The 13,401-nt window shown below is 37.1% G+C and overlaps 3 protein-coding genes across 7 annotated transcripts; 1 reads left to right on the top strand and 2 right to left on the bottom strand.

The window, feature by feature from the left end:
* Positions 1-4,043: 4,043 nt before the first annotated feature.
* On the top strand, positions 4,044-6,558 carry LOC137710472 (UV-B-induced protein At3g17800, chloroplastic). 5 transcript variants are annotated; one of them, XM_088695286.1, is made up of 4 exons: positions 4,044-4,149; positions 4,399-4,566; positions 4,887-5,191; positions 5,526-6,558. In XM_088695286.1, the coding sequence occupies exons 2-4, from the start codon at positions 4,423-4,425 to the stop codon at positions 6,361-6,363; spliced, it is 1,287 nt and encodes a 428-aa protein (XP_088551412.1). In that variant the 5' UTR covers positions 4,044-4,149; positions 4,399-4,422; the 3' UTR covers positions 6,364-6,558. The 5 variants fall into 5 exon arrangements, with proteins under 5 accessions (XP_088551412.1, XP_068305601.2, XP_068305602.2 ...); XM_068449500.2 differs by having other exon boundaries at positions 4,051-4,149; positions 4,884-5,191; XM_068449501.2 differs by lacking the exon at positions 4,044-4,149 and adding an exon at positions 4,163-4,265 and having other exon boundaries at positions 4,884-5,191.
* A 55-nt stretch (positions 6,559-6,613) lies between these two features.
* Positions 6,614-9,217, bottom strand: LOC137710474 (purple acid phosphatase 8). Its single transcript, XM_068449503.2, has 6 exons — positions 8,949-9,217; positions 8,097-8,253; positions 7,652-7,887; positions 7,126-7,254; positions 6,969-7,036; positions 6,614-6,891 (listed from the first exon to the last, which is right to left on the bottom strand). The coding sequence occupies exons 1-6, from the start codon at positions 9,138-9,140 to the stop codon at positions 6,672-6,674; spliced, it is 1,002 nt and encodes a 333-aa protein (XP_068305604.2). The 5' UTR covers positions 9,141-9,217; the 3' UTR covers positions 6,614-6,671.
* A 1,212-nt stretch (positions 9,218-10,429) lies between these two features.
* On the bottom strand, positions 10,430-12,807 carry LOC137711107 (purple acid phosphatase 17-like). Its single transcript, XM_068450312.2, has 7 exons — positions 12,272-12,807; positions 11,986-12,142; positions 11,758-11,865; positions 11,516-11,643; positions 11,229-11,357; positions 11,069-11,136; positions 10,430-10,809 (listed from the first exon to the last, which is right to left on the bottom strand). Exons 1-7 carry the CDS (start codon positions 12,464-12,466, stop codon positions 10,596-10,598), a joined length of 999 nt encoding a protein of 332 aa, XP_068306413.2. The 5' UTR covers positions 12,467-12,807; the 3' UTR covers positions 10,430-10,595.
* Between the last annotated feature and the right edge of the window lie 594 nt (positions 12,808-13,401).

Here is a 13,401-nt window from a genome sequence, read left to right as displayed (position 1 = left end):
CCTAAAAAAAAATAAAAAAATAAAAAAACTTGAAAACGCAGAAACCCACCACACCCCTCTTCTCCCTCCCAAGCCTCCCAACCACCTCCCTCTCCTCCACTTTCTTCACCTCCCCTCCCATCCAAAAACTCATCCCATCCCACCCCACCCCTACCCCACCTTCTTTGACCTTCTCTTATCTGCAACTCCACCCACCCTTAGCAAACCTAACTCCATTCAAACCACCACCAACCAAGCACCGAAAAAATTTAAAATTTGAATACATACCTCGTTGCCTGAGCCGACCAACGAACCGATGAGCCCACTCGGCAATGCGTCGGGGAGCACTGGGTCCGAGTTTTGGGGGGGGGGGGTGGTGGATGTTTATTGGTTTGCTTGTGGCGGGGGTGCGGGGATCAGTGCTTCTCTTTTTTCTTTTTCTTTTTTATATTATAAATTTAAAAAATATTTTTTTTGCCACGTGGCACAAATGTGGCAGCCACGTCAACTCTTAACGAATCAATGGATGGAAAATGTAACGGATGTATTATATTGAAATAAAATAGTACTTGAGGTATGAAAGTGAAATGTTTTAAATATGTTGTATGAAATTGAAATCAACCTCAAACCTGAAATAGTAAAGTATAATTTACCCGAGAAAAAAATATTCAACGTGCAAAGTGGTAAGATTTTTCTTTCGCTCATCAAATGTGCCTGGCCAAAAGAAGATCTCCAGTGAAAGTTGGACGGGTGATGGAAATATTTTGGAGGATGAAATTATGGGTTAAATTAGAAAATTGGTGGTTGTAATAGGAAGTCCAAATCCATGCAAGTTCATGTCTTTTGTCGGGGCGCAATCGAGATGCGGCAACAAAACAAAATGGTAAATCCCCCATACTTCTCTGGATACATCCAGAACTGGAAAGAAAGATGTTACGTCGAAGTGCAGATTAAACACTCAAATTTGAATTTCACACCTCAAAATATAAAATATCATATATACTAAAACTCGTAGGGGTTGGATACTGTGGATGACCAATGAGCTGACGTTTTTGCCCCTCAGTTTCTCCTCGCTTCCCGCTTTGTTGCCTGCTTCGTACAGTGGAAAGACGGTTTTGCCCCATTCTTTCCACGCGTCCGTCATCGTTGATATCTCGGCTTCGAGTTCGAGAGTATTCTAGCTGTGTTCTTCTGCGATTGTTTGTTCTTCTTAAATATTGTGGTCTTTGCATCGAAAAATATTGGGGGAAAGTTCCTGCTTTTCGTGTTTTAAGGGAACTTATTTCTGTTCTCTAATTTGATGAGGGTTTTGCATCTTTTTAAACCTGGAGTTGTGGGTGTTTTGCCCAGCCTCATAAAATTGGTCTCTATTTCTAGAGTTGCGATCGGGAGGTAAATATTTCGCAGTTTTTGCGTTCGTCTTTGTCTGGGATTCGCAAATCTTAGCAGGATCTGTTTCCTGTTTTCTTCTCCGTTTAAGCGCCGGTTGTCTTTAGATAGTTGGGAAATAAATTTTATACAACTGAGGTGTGATTCATAACTACTGTCTTTCAGTTTTTATTTTGTAATTTTGTTAGTTTGGATGAAACTGTAATAATTTTGTTTTGGGTTAGTTGTGGTCTTCACAAGCAGTGCTCCGTTTGGTGTCGTTTTGAACATCACAAGAGCCGCCTCCCTCCCCGCCGCTTCCAACGTCTCCTCTCCTTCTGAGGCCGACTGTGGATGTTTGTCTTTCTTCTCTCCTCTCTTTTTATTTATTTATTTTTTTATAATTTTTTTTGGAAATTAAGATTGCCTGCTTACTTCTTTTTCTTTTCTTTTTTTTTCCTATTTGTTTGTTGTTTTTTTAGTATTTGCCACTTCTGCTGGTGCCTCTGATATGTCGTTATTATTATGTTAATGCTGCTTTGATATTTGTTTGTTGTTTTTTAAGTGCATGAGATCGATCTTTGTTTTATTATTATTTTTTTCAACCGGTGTTTCATCTTTCTTGCTACATCAATTCGAAGAATTGGCTAAGAAAAAAAAAATTAGAATGAGTTGGAAACTGAGTAGAAAAATATTAGAGAGAGAAACAGAGAATGTGATTTGATAATTGGTAATATGATCAATCCTTTGGGACATATATATTATATCAAGTTAGATTAGAATTTTTTGATTAAATTTGATTAAAATTTGATCATATAAAATAAAACAATTTATACATATTGGAAATATGCATTAAAAAGTTTAAGTCTCACATTACATGGATAAGAAGGACTTTTTTAGATGTTTATATGTTTTTTACTGAAGAGTGTTTTGTGTTTCTACTGCCGATAACCAAATGTTGTAACGTATACCTTAATATATTTTCTTGCTGGTAAGCAAAGAGGTTTTTCGCCAAAAATATTAGTTGCTGTTTTCGAGTTGCTCCATTTCTTTCAAAGTTTATTTCCTTAAGGGAATTAAGGTGTATGAAGCAACAAGTTATTATGGTTCTGATGCTTCTAAAATTTATGATTACAGGTTTCATTTGGCTGTTTGTTTTGCATGTTTCATTTTTGCAAAGTAAAGGACATATGCAACACCTTCCACGATTTTAGAACACTTGAAGGTGAGACCTAAGAAATAAAATAGCGGTATGAAAAGTTGTGATGGCATATTAATTCCCTTTTTTGTGAACTGATTTTAAAGCATATTTACCCATTTATTTTTTCATATTTTGTATACATTTGATTTATGATAGATTACGCATATACTTAACGTGTTTGCATAAATTTAATGCCTTAAGCTTACACCTTAACAAATACCTATGAAATCTGTAGTATTATCTAATTGAATTGGTTAGTTTTGATTTGCATTTTGTTAATTTATATATTTGTAATAGTCGACCGTGTTGAAATTTTAGTGTATCACTTTCTGTCAACACTCTGCTTCTTTTTCTTATTATATTTTCTATGTTTAAATAGCATGAACATACTAAAAACCTGTTAATTACAAACTATCCATTACAAGTTTGTACTGCCTGTTTTCTTCTTTTACATCCAGTAGTTTTAAGACCCGCAGCAACGCGCGGACACTATTGCTAGTATTAACTAAAATATGAAATTTAGGAAATACTTTCAGCTTCTAACTCTGAAATATGGGTAAATTCTAAGGAGACTAAATTTTTTAAATCAAATTTGCAAATCAAACGATATGGTTGTAGATGACTAGATAATGGATGATGTTAGGGAGACAAAAAAATTTAAATCAAATTTGCAAATCAAATGATGTGGTTGTTGATGATTGAATTATTACTTAAGCGTTGATTAACGTGTTTATTTCTTATTAGTGAGACATCATTTGGTTTGCAAAAAAAATTGATTAAAAATTTCAGTCTCTCTAGCATTACTCTTGGATTATTAACTAAATGTCGATTAACGTACTTGTTTCTTATTGGTGATACATCATTTGGTCTACAAATTTAGTTTAAAAATTGATATCCATTATTCCTTAAATATTTATCAAAATTTATTCAATAAGACGAAAAACTCTTCTTCACAATATATAGCTCATTAACTTATTATGACTATGAAGTATGAATTTAATTTTCTTTTAACTGGAACCAACCAAATAGTCATTAACTTATTATGACTGCAATTTAGGGAGAACCAAAATGAAAATATATTGATTTACTACAAACAATAGTGAAGAAATACTTGAGTAAAGATGTCCTAGATCACATCATGCTACTTATATTTCGAAATCTTTTGTATGTGGGACAATGTAAAGGAGATTAAAATTTTAAATTAAATTTACAAATCAAATAATGTATCATTAGTAGAAAATAAATACGTTAATCACGACTTAAATAATAATTCAATTATCAACGACCACATCATTTGATATGCAAATTTGGTCATTCAACACTACTTCAATCACGTAACATGAAAACGATCATAAGTAGACAACTCTACAGAAATTTATTTCACAATATAAAATGTAAAGCATAAACATCATCGTTTGTATCAATATATTTTTTTTTTTCACCCTTCTAATTTAAATATCTCATTTATATGGAAAAAATAATGGAAATGGGACATACAATACAAGGCTGCCCGTTATTTCCACAGAAAAAAAAGCATAAACGAGAATCACTAAAAATAGAAAGAAGGCAAATTTGATCTGCGGCCACAAAAACTCTGAATTGTAAGACGCCGACGTATCCCTTCACGCAACACACAGATAACACACGCTTTCGCTTTCGCTCTCTCTCTTCTCTCTCTCTCTCTCTCTCTCTCTCTCTCTATAAATTTCTCTCCCTGGTACGAATTGCACAAGTCAGTCTGCTCAATTCGATTCCCATTTTCCCAATTAGGGATTTCATTGTAAATCGAAAAAGAATCAGAATTTCATTTGTATTGTGGGAAATTTCTCAGTTCTAATATTAAATTATAGGGTTTTGGGTTCGGGAGCTGAAAGATGGAAGCAGCGGCCACATCGAGTGTTTTCCAATCATCAATCGCCGCCTCCAGGCCTTCCAATTCGATTGGTCGATCGGGGATTTTGACGGCCAATGGCCCCGGATTTCTGCGTTTGGGTCCCAAAGCTCACTCGCCAAGCAAGGTAATTGATGAGTTTCTAGGGTTCTTGTTGCTTTTCAATTTTGCATGATCCCGAATAGTTTGTGAGTAATCGGTTCCCCTTATAATTGATGAGAATTCTAGGGTTTCTGTTAAGTTCATAAATGTTGAATCTGTGATTAGGATTTTAGCGCTTTTAGTTGATGCAGTTCAATTGTGTTGTTTATAGCATATGATTTACTGTCTATGCCAAAAATCAATTTCTGAGCTCATCTGATTTTTTTGGAATATTTCTATCTACAATAGAAAATGGAGATGTACTTGAGTAATATTTGATCTGAAATCTGATTCCTTGTTTAGCAGCATCAGTTTTCAAACTGTCAACCGAAGGTGGGGCATAGGAGAATGGGATATGGAAGCAGGAGAGGCTTGGTAGTTAGGGCGGCAGCTGCATCTTCGTCTCCGGACTCAGCTGGTTCTGATTATCCAATTGCCCCACTTAAGCTGGAGTCTCCAATTGGGCAGTTCCTCTCACAGATAATGATAAGCCACCCGCACCTCGTGCCTAGTGCAGTGGACCAGCAACTTGAACAGCTTCTAACCGACCGTGATGCTGAGGAAAAGAAGGAAGAGCCTTCTGCTTCTGGTACTGACATCGTTTTGTACAGGTTAGTTGCAATCTCGAGATTGAGTGCTAAGCTAATAGCCACTGATGTTTTCAATTAAATCAAGTTAAGCTGCGGAAATGAACCATAAGTATGATGCTGTTTTCCTTATGAAAATCAGAATAAAGGAAGCAAGCTTGAATATTTTGTGTAATTGTCCAGAAGACAAGACATGGGATGAAAATAATCTAAAAGAATGAAAAGAAACAGAAATTTCGTTCTTTATGTTGTTTTATGTTTTCCCTCTTTGCCATCATTTGTCATGTGCAAACTAAATGGAGAATTGTAGTTTTGGAGTGAGATATTGGTCTTTTACTAACTTCTTCTGCATTATCAGGAGGATCGCCGAGGTTAAGGCTACTGAAAGGAGAAAGGCCCTTGAAGAGATTTTGTATACTTTGGTGGTGCAGAAATTCATGGACGCTAATGTTTCTTTAGTACCTGCCATTACCCCTACTGCTTCAGGCCCTTCTGGCCGAGTTGATTCATGGCCAAGTCAAAATGAGAAGCTTGAGCAGCTTCACTCTCCCGAAGCGTACGAGATGATTCAGAACCACCTGTCTCTCATCCTAGGAAATCGGTTGGGTGACTCGACCTCCTTAGCTCAAATTAGCAAACTCAGAGTCGGACAGGTATATGCGGCTTCTGTCATGTATGGGTACTTCCTCAAACGGGTTGACCAGAGGTTTCAGCTTGAGAAGACAATGAAGATCCTTCCAAGTGCAATGGGTCCCGAAGACAGTGATATTCAGACATCTGTGGGGCAGGACGTGAGGCCTGGCGGTGGAGAGGATACTTTGCAAGCAGGGGCTTCTTCGCATCCTGAAGTCTCTTCCTGGGCTGGAGGCATTAGTTCTGGGGGTTTTGGTAATGCGATCAAGCCTTCCCGCTTGCGTACTTATGTGATGTCGTTTGATGGAGAGACCCTTCATAGGTATGCAACAATTAGATCGAGGGAGGCCGTTAGCATCATTGAAAAGCACACTGAGGCATTGTTTGGGCAACCCGATATTGTCATCACACCTCAGGGAACTGTTGATTCCTCCAAGGATGATCACATCAAAATTAGCTTTGGCGGTTTGAGGAGACTTGTTTTGGAAGCTGTGACTTTTGGCTCTTTTCTTTGGGACGTCGAGAGCTATGTCGATTCCAGGTATCATTTTGTTGCAAACTGAGTTATGTCAAGTTAAGATCGGTCCTGCCATAGTAAAACACGGTGGTGCATGTGGAGGCATAACTCCCCTTCTCAAATGGGATAATTGACTGTAAACCTAGTGAAGAATACCAATTATTTGGTGCTAATTGCTGTATATAAACAGTTGAAAATTTGCTTTTGTTTGTGTAATAAAAGGCTTTGTAGGATTGTCAAACTTTGTGTAATTTTGGTTTATTTGCGTGACAACTATTTCTCATCGATGCAATGGGTTACAAGAACAACATTTGATCATTTTATTTACGAGACATCCTTTCTTTTGTTGCACTTCTACATGGAATTGTAAAGAAATTTGCTAGGCTTGGATAGATTCAGACGATGCAGAACTGTACCGAACATATCATAGAATGCAAATTCTGCATCAGTTTCTGTAAGTTGTGCAGATAAGAAGCCTTGCCCGTCATAGTAGAACTTGAATCCGTTTCGTTTCGCTTTGATATCTCCTTTCCATGCCTTCGACCCACCACCGCTGGTCAAGAATTGCATTTGGCTGCACACAAATTGGTGATTTTTAACGGATTCTGTTCATCCATAAACATAACGTAAAAACTATTTATTCATCTTTACCTGTTGGTGTCACGTAAATGTTCCAAGCAGTGGTCATGTCCGTTTATGTACACATCAACGTTGTTTGCCTGCATCAAAATCATACGAGAGATTGAAACACGTTATTCAACATCTCTCTCTCTCTCTCTCTCTCATGCATAGCAGCATAAGAAGTTACCTCAAGAATGGGCAGAATTTGGTCTACTACTTCTTTGGTCTCTCCATGATGCCCTATGCTTCTGATTGTGTGATGTCCAACGACAACTTTCCACTTTGCAGAAGAATTCCTTAATGCAAAATCTAGATCCTGTTCCCAACATAAACAGGGGAGTTTTAACGAAAAGTTCACAGTACTATTCACTTTAACGAAAAATCACATTTTTACACTAAAAAGTCAATCTTGGTACTATTCACTTTACCCTTTATTTGATCCTTATCATTAAAATTCAAAGTTTTCAAGTCATTTTCATTAGTCTTTCTTATAAACAAATGTATTATGTTTACTGGCAGGAAAATCCATTGTTGTAAATGGGAACATGATGGGAGAAAATTAGGAATGCCACTGTTACGGTATCTCAACTCTCAAGTCAATAACGCACTGCATGCGTTTTAAATTTCTCATAGAGCAGTTTGTGATTGATTTGAGATACTGTGAAGTGAAATCCTTGTTTCGTTCTCAAGCCGACGAGGAACGGGAGGAGTACCTTCAAGAGGTTGGAGATGTACTCCTTCCTAGGAAGAACACCTCTCCAGTCATGCTTGTAGTACTTTTGCCTCAAAAAGTACTTGTCCACAAAAGGGTTGGTGTCAATGAAGAAGAAGTCTGCAACTTGTGTGTTGACAAGAAAGGACCTGAGGCAAAGCCACCGGCTGTCCACCTTCCTAAGGACCGGACTCAACTGGGCCAAAGCGTTTCCCCGGTAGTCATGGTTGCCGAGAACTGAAATCGACCCGATTTTCCCGCCAACATAAAAACAAAGTCAGCTGAGCTCCATCCCAATTCAATTGCCACGATTATTACGAAAATCAGAGGACATCTATGTTTAACATATATTGTCGAATTTAACGATTGAATGTGCATTGAAGAATCAAAGAGAATTTAACGGATGAATCTGAACGACTTAAAAATGTACAGAGCAATGAACTCACCAAGATACCATTGCTTTTGCAGGCTCTGAGCAGTGTAGATTTCAGTAAACGACGTTAGAAATGCAGGGTCGTTGACGCTGGTCAATCCCCTGTTGTAAAAGTTGTCACCCGTGGAGATGACGAAGTCGATGTTTAATTTGGCTCCAATCTTCCCCATCTGCAATTAAGTATTTACAAAATGCAATTGTACTTGTACATAGAGGAAAAGAACAGCCACTCATTACTTTTAGAAAGGAAAAAGAACATTTTCTGCAGATTCCAGGAATCATGTGATCGTGAATATATCGTACGATTAGTTTTTTTTAGTTATTATTTATATTTAATTTAAATTATTTCTTATCTCAAGATATAAGATGAACAGTCATGATCACAGGATTCCCGAGATTTCAAAAAAAAAATTCCGACAAGGATGCTTCTCCTTTTAGAAATAGCCAAAAATGCTTTCAAATGATAATCAAAGCACTTTTAGCAACAGTTGAAAAAGTTAAATGTGCTTTATGAGTTAATCAAAAGCACTTTCAATAGGGGTATGATATCCACACACTATATTTTACTTCTCACACACTTTTTTAATTTTTGACTGTCGGATCAGATGAATCGAAGAAGATCAACTGACAGAAAATATCAAAATATGTGTGAGAAGTAAAATGAAGTGTGTGAATAGCACACCCCCTTTCGATATTTGTCATATATGAAAGTAAAGCAAACCTCTGTCCAACTCTATGTCTATGAAAGTAAAACTATCATGATGTAGCAAAGCTGGTCAGAACAACGTGTTCCTCCTCTGTAATTCGCATAAAAAAATAAAATAAAACAACAACAAAGTAAAGAGGTATGGTAAACAAAGTTAACCTGAAAAGCAACTTGAGATTGATTGTAACCACCCTTTCTACCCCAGTCACCAACCGCCAAAAAGCTGAGTGAGCCATCAGGTTTCACAGGGTGCTCAAATCGCTGAAGCTCGGCCGTCGACACACAAACAAAGCTCAACAGAACAATATTCATGCAAACAACCACCCACAGCAACCCCATGGCCGTGGACATCAGGTAGCCAATATTATGTTTCCCTCTGTGTGTGTGTGTGTGTGTGTGTGTGTGTGTGTGTGTGAGAGAGAGAGAGAGAGAGAGAGAGAGAGAGAGAGATGGTTGGAAGTTGGAACTAGAAGAAAGTATAACGTTGAGTGTATTATATTATATATAAAGAGAAAGTGCTTTAGTTATTTGAATTATTGTTGTGAGGGCCATGTAATAATGCAATTAGATTCTGAATTAGGAAAATGTTGGCATAAACATGCAAGGGAAAGGAAATGCTACGTAGACCCCCTATTATCCGTTTGAAAATTAAGAAAAACTAATGAAAATAGTTTGAAAATTTTGAGTTTTAATAATAATAACAAAATAAATAGTAAAGTGAATAGTACTAGAATTGATTTTTTAGTGTAAAAATATGACTTTTTGTTAAAATAAACAGTACTAAGAGTTTTTCGTTAAAATTTTCTGTCGGCGTCTGCTGTGCAAAATATGATCATGCTGGGTCCCATCGATGGGTCTAGGTCCTAGGGTTGCTTTCCTTCCCAATTTCCTAGCAATTTCTTACATCTTGTTTTTCTCTTTCACTTTCAGGTTTTGGGATCGTACTTTGGCAGTTGGGTGACGGTCCTGCACTGATTACTTGCTAGCTCAATTCCAAATATATACGGAAAGGAACGAAGCATGATGCATAAGTTTTTCTACAAATCATTAGGTCTTTTGATGATAAAACAACTCTTAATATATAAGTTGTGCAACAAATTCATGTGAACTTACATTACATTCGATTCAGCACTAATATAGTTTTTAACTTAATAATTCGAAACAAACTTAAACGTTTAAGTTGGTCCACACTCCTGATTTATACCGAGCCGTACAAACTCCAACAATATATATCTTGGTAACATTAAAATGGTGTCTTAGTAGATTTTGTACAAAGTGCTAGGAAGAACTGAAATGATGGCTTAATTTTGTGTTCTAGTTTCTCATCACCTAGGATATGTTGAAAGAGAACCATGCTAAACGTCCTTATTTAGGTTTACCTCATCTTGATTCTTGTCCAAGAAACCTCTTATTTATATATTATAGGTTCTTGAGTTTCATACATGAGGGAATGTTTCCGGCTCAGAACATATTTGCCAAGTAGCTTGAATTTGTGTTCATTTAAAATATTATATTGAGCAATAAAATTGTGGTGATCGAAAGAAATCGACTAATTGCATATGTGTGTACGGCAGTGTACTTTTCTCCTTGCTCTGCAATTCGATCCTTCTTGTCGTACATCAAAGTAATTTAGAATATCGTTTTGTAAAAAAAAAAAATCGATCAATTTGATAAGGATCAATGTAGCTGAACGAGGTACATTTTAAGAATAAGAACAATTTGGGAATTGAATCCAACTACAATTTTGTTCTTGCAACAACAATCTATATAACACGTTCCCTATAGGATCTAGCTACAAAACTCGATTTATATGGAGGGGTGAAGCTGCTTGGAAGCATTCAGTCTATGTAAAACCTTGCCAAAAACATCATAGAATGCAATCTCTGCATCTGTGGGATTCAACTTCACAGACATGAAGCCTTGACCATCATAAAAGAAGTTGAGCCCTTCTTTGTTCAGCCCCTTAACATCTCCCCTCCAAGCTTTAGACCCTGCTCCGCTTGTTAGAAATTGTATCGGGCTGCATTTACATTCGAGTTTCAATCAGCATCACCATCATATGGCGTCACATAAAAATTAAACTTTTTCGGTCAAGGCTCACGTTTGGTGCCTAGGATTGGATTGAATGGGATAATCACCACCAGATTCAATGTGTTGAAGCAAGAAATGAATTTTAACTTCCAAATCTAGTGAGTTTTCCAATCTAGGGTACCAAACAAGGCCTTCCAATTTTAAGCAACACCATGAAAATTGAAAAGGACTACCTAAATTAAACTTACCTCTCTAAGTCACTAACGTGTTCTAGGCAATGATCGTGCCCGTTCATGTAAAAATCGACGTCATTGACCTGAGATTTACGAAGATGTAGCAGAGTTAACTTTCTGCATATGACATTATTTCATCACATCAATTTTATCGAAGATTTATAGATATACATACCCGAAGGATTGGGAGAAGCTGGTTTAATAGTTCCTGTGTGTCACCATGATGCCCTACACTTCTAATTGCATGGTGTCCAACAACAATCTTCCACTTTGCAGAGGATTTCTTCAATGCCAACTCCACATCCTATTACAACATCAGATATATCAATATGCATCATTGTCTTCGTGAAGATGTCAATCTGGCTGTATCTCACGCTAATTGCGCACTTCCATGCGTTTTAAATTTCTAACATTTTAGGCAAGACCTTCAAATTCAAAATGGTAGCAGAAAATTGATTATACCTTCAACAAGTTTGCAATATAAGCCTTCCGAGGGGCAATGCCGTGCCAATCGTAAGTATGCTCGTCTGCGTTTGTGAAGTACTTATCCACCAAAGGCGTGGTGTCGACGAAGAAAAGCTCTGCTAATTCTGGAGGAAAAAGGACAACAGGAAGAAATTGGTTGTGAATTATGATCGAATTTCATAGGAATTTGAATTCATTGTGTACAACAGATGAAACTCGAGTTCTTATCTTATGCACACCTGTATTCACAATGAAAGACCTCAAGCACAGCCATCTGCTATCGATTTTCCGCAGAAGGGGGCTCAGCTGAGCCTCTGCATCTCCCCTGTAATCATGGTTTCCCAACACTGCGTTCAAAGTAAACCAAGGAAAAAAATTATTAAGATTTAATATAATAAATAAAATATACATTTTCATTAACTTTCGAACGTGAGACAACTCTCCACGTCCTCGCAGAAGAAACTTACCGCTATACCACTGCTTCTGCAGGCTCTTTTCTGTATAGATTTTGGTAAACGACTCTTCAAATGCTGTGTCATGCTCGCTGGTGAGTCCATTGTCGTAAAAGTTATCTCCCGTCGACACCACGAAATCTATGTCGAGTTTCTCTCCAATCTTTCCCATCTGCAACAAAAGTAGTTGTGCATGCCAGAGCAAATTGTTACTAGCATTCCAAAAATGTTACTTCCGTCAAAATTTTAAGAAGAATATTTATATGAATGAGAAGAAGGTTTGGAAGTTGTCGGAAGAAACCTGAAAGGCAACTTGAGATTGGTTGAAATCTCCTCTTCTTCCCCAGTCCCCAACCACCAAGAAACTGAGTGATCCATCTTGTTTGGCGGGGTGGTCGAATCTCTGAAGCTCCGCAGATGTAATTACCAGACACAGGCCAAAACTGAGGATCGAGAAAAAAATAGAGGTCCTAGAATTTTTACGAGGAATAGCCATGGATGGCTTTGGAGAAAATATATGAACCGAGGCAAATGGTATAGACTTGTTGAATATTTGGAGGTAAGCTTCTTCCTTGTTAAAAGTGTCACGGTCCACTGCTTTTATATATAACAAGGTTGATAATTATGTAGGAGAATTAAGTAGGAGATGCTTAATTATAATTATTATGGTGATGATGCAAAAGGGTTGGGATTAGTTACCAATCAATTTTGGAATGCTAGTATGTTACACGACTAGATAAATACTAATAAGAGAAAAATCTCAAGTTATAACCAAGAAATTAGAACAAGGTATGCGAGGAATTGAGTGTACCCACAGATATACTCACCGGGTGAGTTGGTGAACATAATTATCTAGCTGTCGTATTTTTAAACTTGAAATCTCTTTCAATATCGGGACTGTATTTATCCCGTAAATATTAGTTAATTTGTAAAATTTGTAAGTATTTTAGATTCTTTGTGTATAAAATACTGGTTGAATATGATTGGGTTTGGCTGGGAGAAGGGAATATTAGTTTCATGGATTATAAAATGGTTGGCAGAAAATGTTGGGGTTTGCAGGTTGAACCAATTATTACACCACCAAAGCAAAGAAGGATTTGATAAGCAAAGATACGATGACGAGATGCGAATATGCGCGGGCATATAAGTTGGAACCGTTAGAATATTCGGAGGATCCAAATCGAAGATCGGTAAAAACCAGTTTGCCTCCCGACTCGTATTATGGCAGGGTTGATGCCATCATCTCCAAATAAGATTCAAAGCCAAAATGGTCTCTTTCAACCTTCGTATGTTGGATTGGACGGGACCAGTCAGAGACTCTTATCCTTTATTTTTTTTAGTTCAAGACCATGGAAAGGGATAACGACCCCTTCCTCCTAATCTATCAATTAGAGAATCCGTATCATTAAAATTTGATCTAACGATTGAAGT

Source organism: Pyrus communis, chromosome 6 (genome assembly GCF_041283825.1).
Source record: "Pyrus communis isolate YQ-2024b chromosome 6, ASM4128382v1, whole genome shotgun sequence".
Lineage (NCBI taxonomy): Eukaryota > Viridiplantae > Streptophyta > Magnoliopsida > Rosales > Rosaceae > Pyrus > Pyrus communis.
The sequence above is the reverse complement of the archived record's forward strand: the minus strand, read 5'-3'. Positions and strand labels throughout refer to the sequence as shown.

What these genes read in the sequence shown, in the direction of transcription:
- LOC137710474 (XM_068449503.2), bottom strand. Translation starts at nt 9,140, where the DNA reads ATGTCCACGGCCATGGGGTTGCTGTGGGTGGTTGTTTGCATGAATATT. An exon ending in GCAAAAGCAATGGTATCTTG is followed by an intron (nt 7,888 to 8,096) that starts GTGAGTTCATTG and finishes GGTCGATTTCAG; the next exon opens with TTCTCGGCAACCATGACTAC. An exon ending in CATTTACGTGACACCAACAG is followed by an intron (nt 6,892 to 6,968) that starts GTAAAGATGAAT and finishes ATTTGTGTGCAG; the next exon opens with CCAAATGCAATTCTTGACCA.
- LOC137711107 (XM_068450312.2), bottom strand. Translation starts at nt 12,466, where the DNA reads ATGGCTATTCCTCGTAAAAATTCTAGGACCTCTATTTTTTTCTCGATC. An exon ending in ATATTGCAAACTTGTTGAAG is followed by an intron (nt 11,358 to 11,515) that starts GTATAATCAATT and finishes ATGTTGTAATAG; the next exon opens with GATGTGGAGTTGGCATTGAA. An exon ending in CACGTTAGTGACTTAGAGAG is followed by an intron (nt 10,810 to 11,068) that starts GTAAGTTTAATT and finishes ATGTAAATGCAG; the next exon opens with CCCGATACAATTTCTAACAA.
- LOC137710472 (XM_068449500.2), top strand. Translation starts at nt 4,423, where the DNA reads ATGGAAGCAGCGGCCACATCGAGTGTTTTCCAATCATCAATCGCCGCC. An exon ending in AAGCTCACTCGCCAAGCAAG is followed by an intron (nt 4,567 to 4,883) that starts GTAATTGATGAG and finishes TTCCTTGTTTAG; the next exon opens with CAGCATCAGTTTTCAAACTG. An exon ending in ACTGACATCGTTTTGTACAG is followed by an intron (nt 5,192 to 5,525) that starts GTTAGTTGCAAT and finishes CTGCATTATCAG; the next exon opens with GAGGATCGCCGAGGTTAAGG.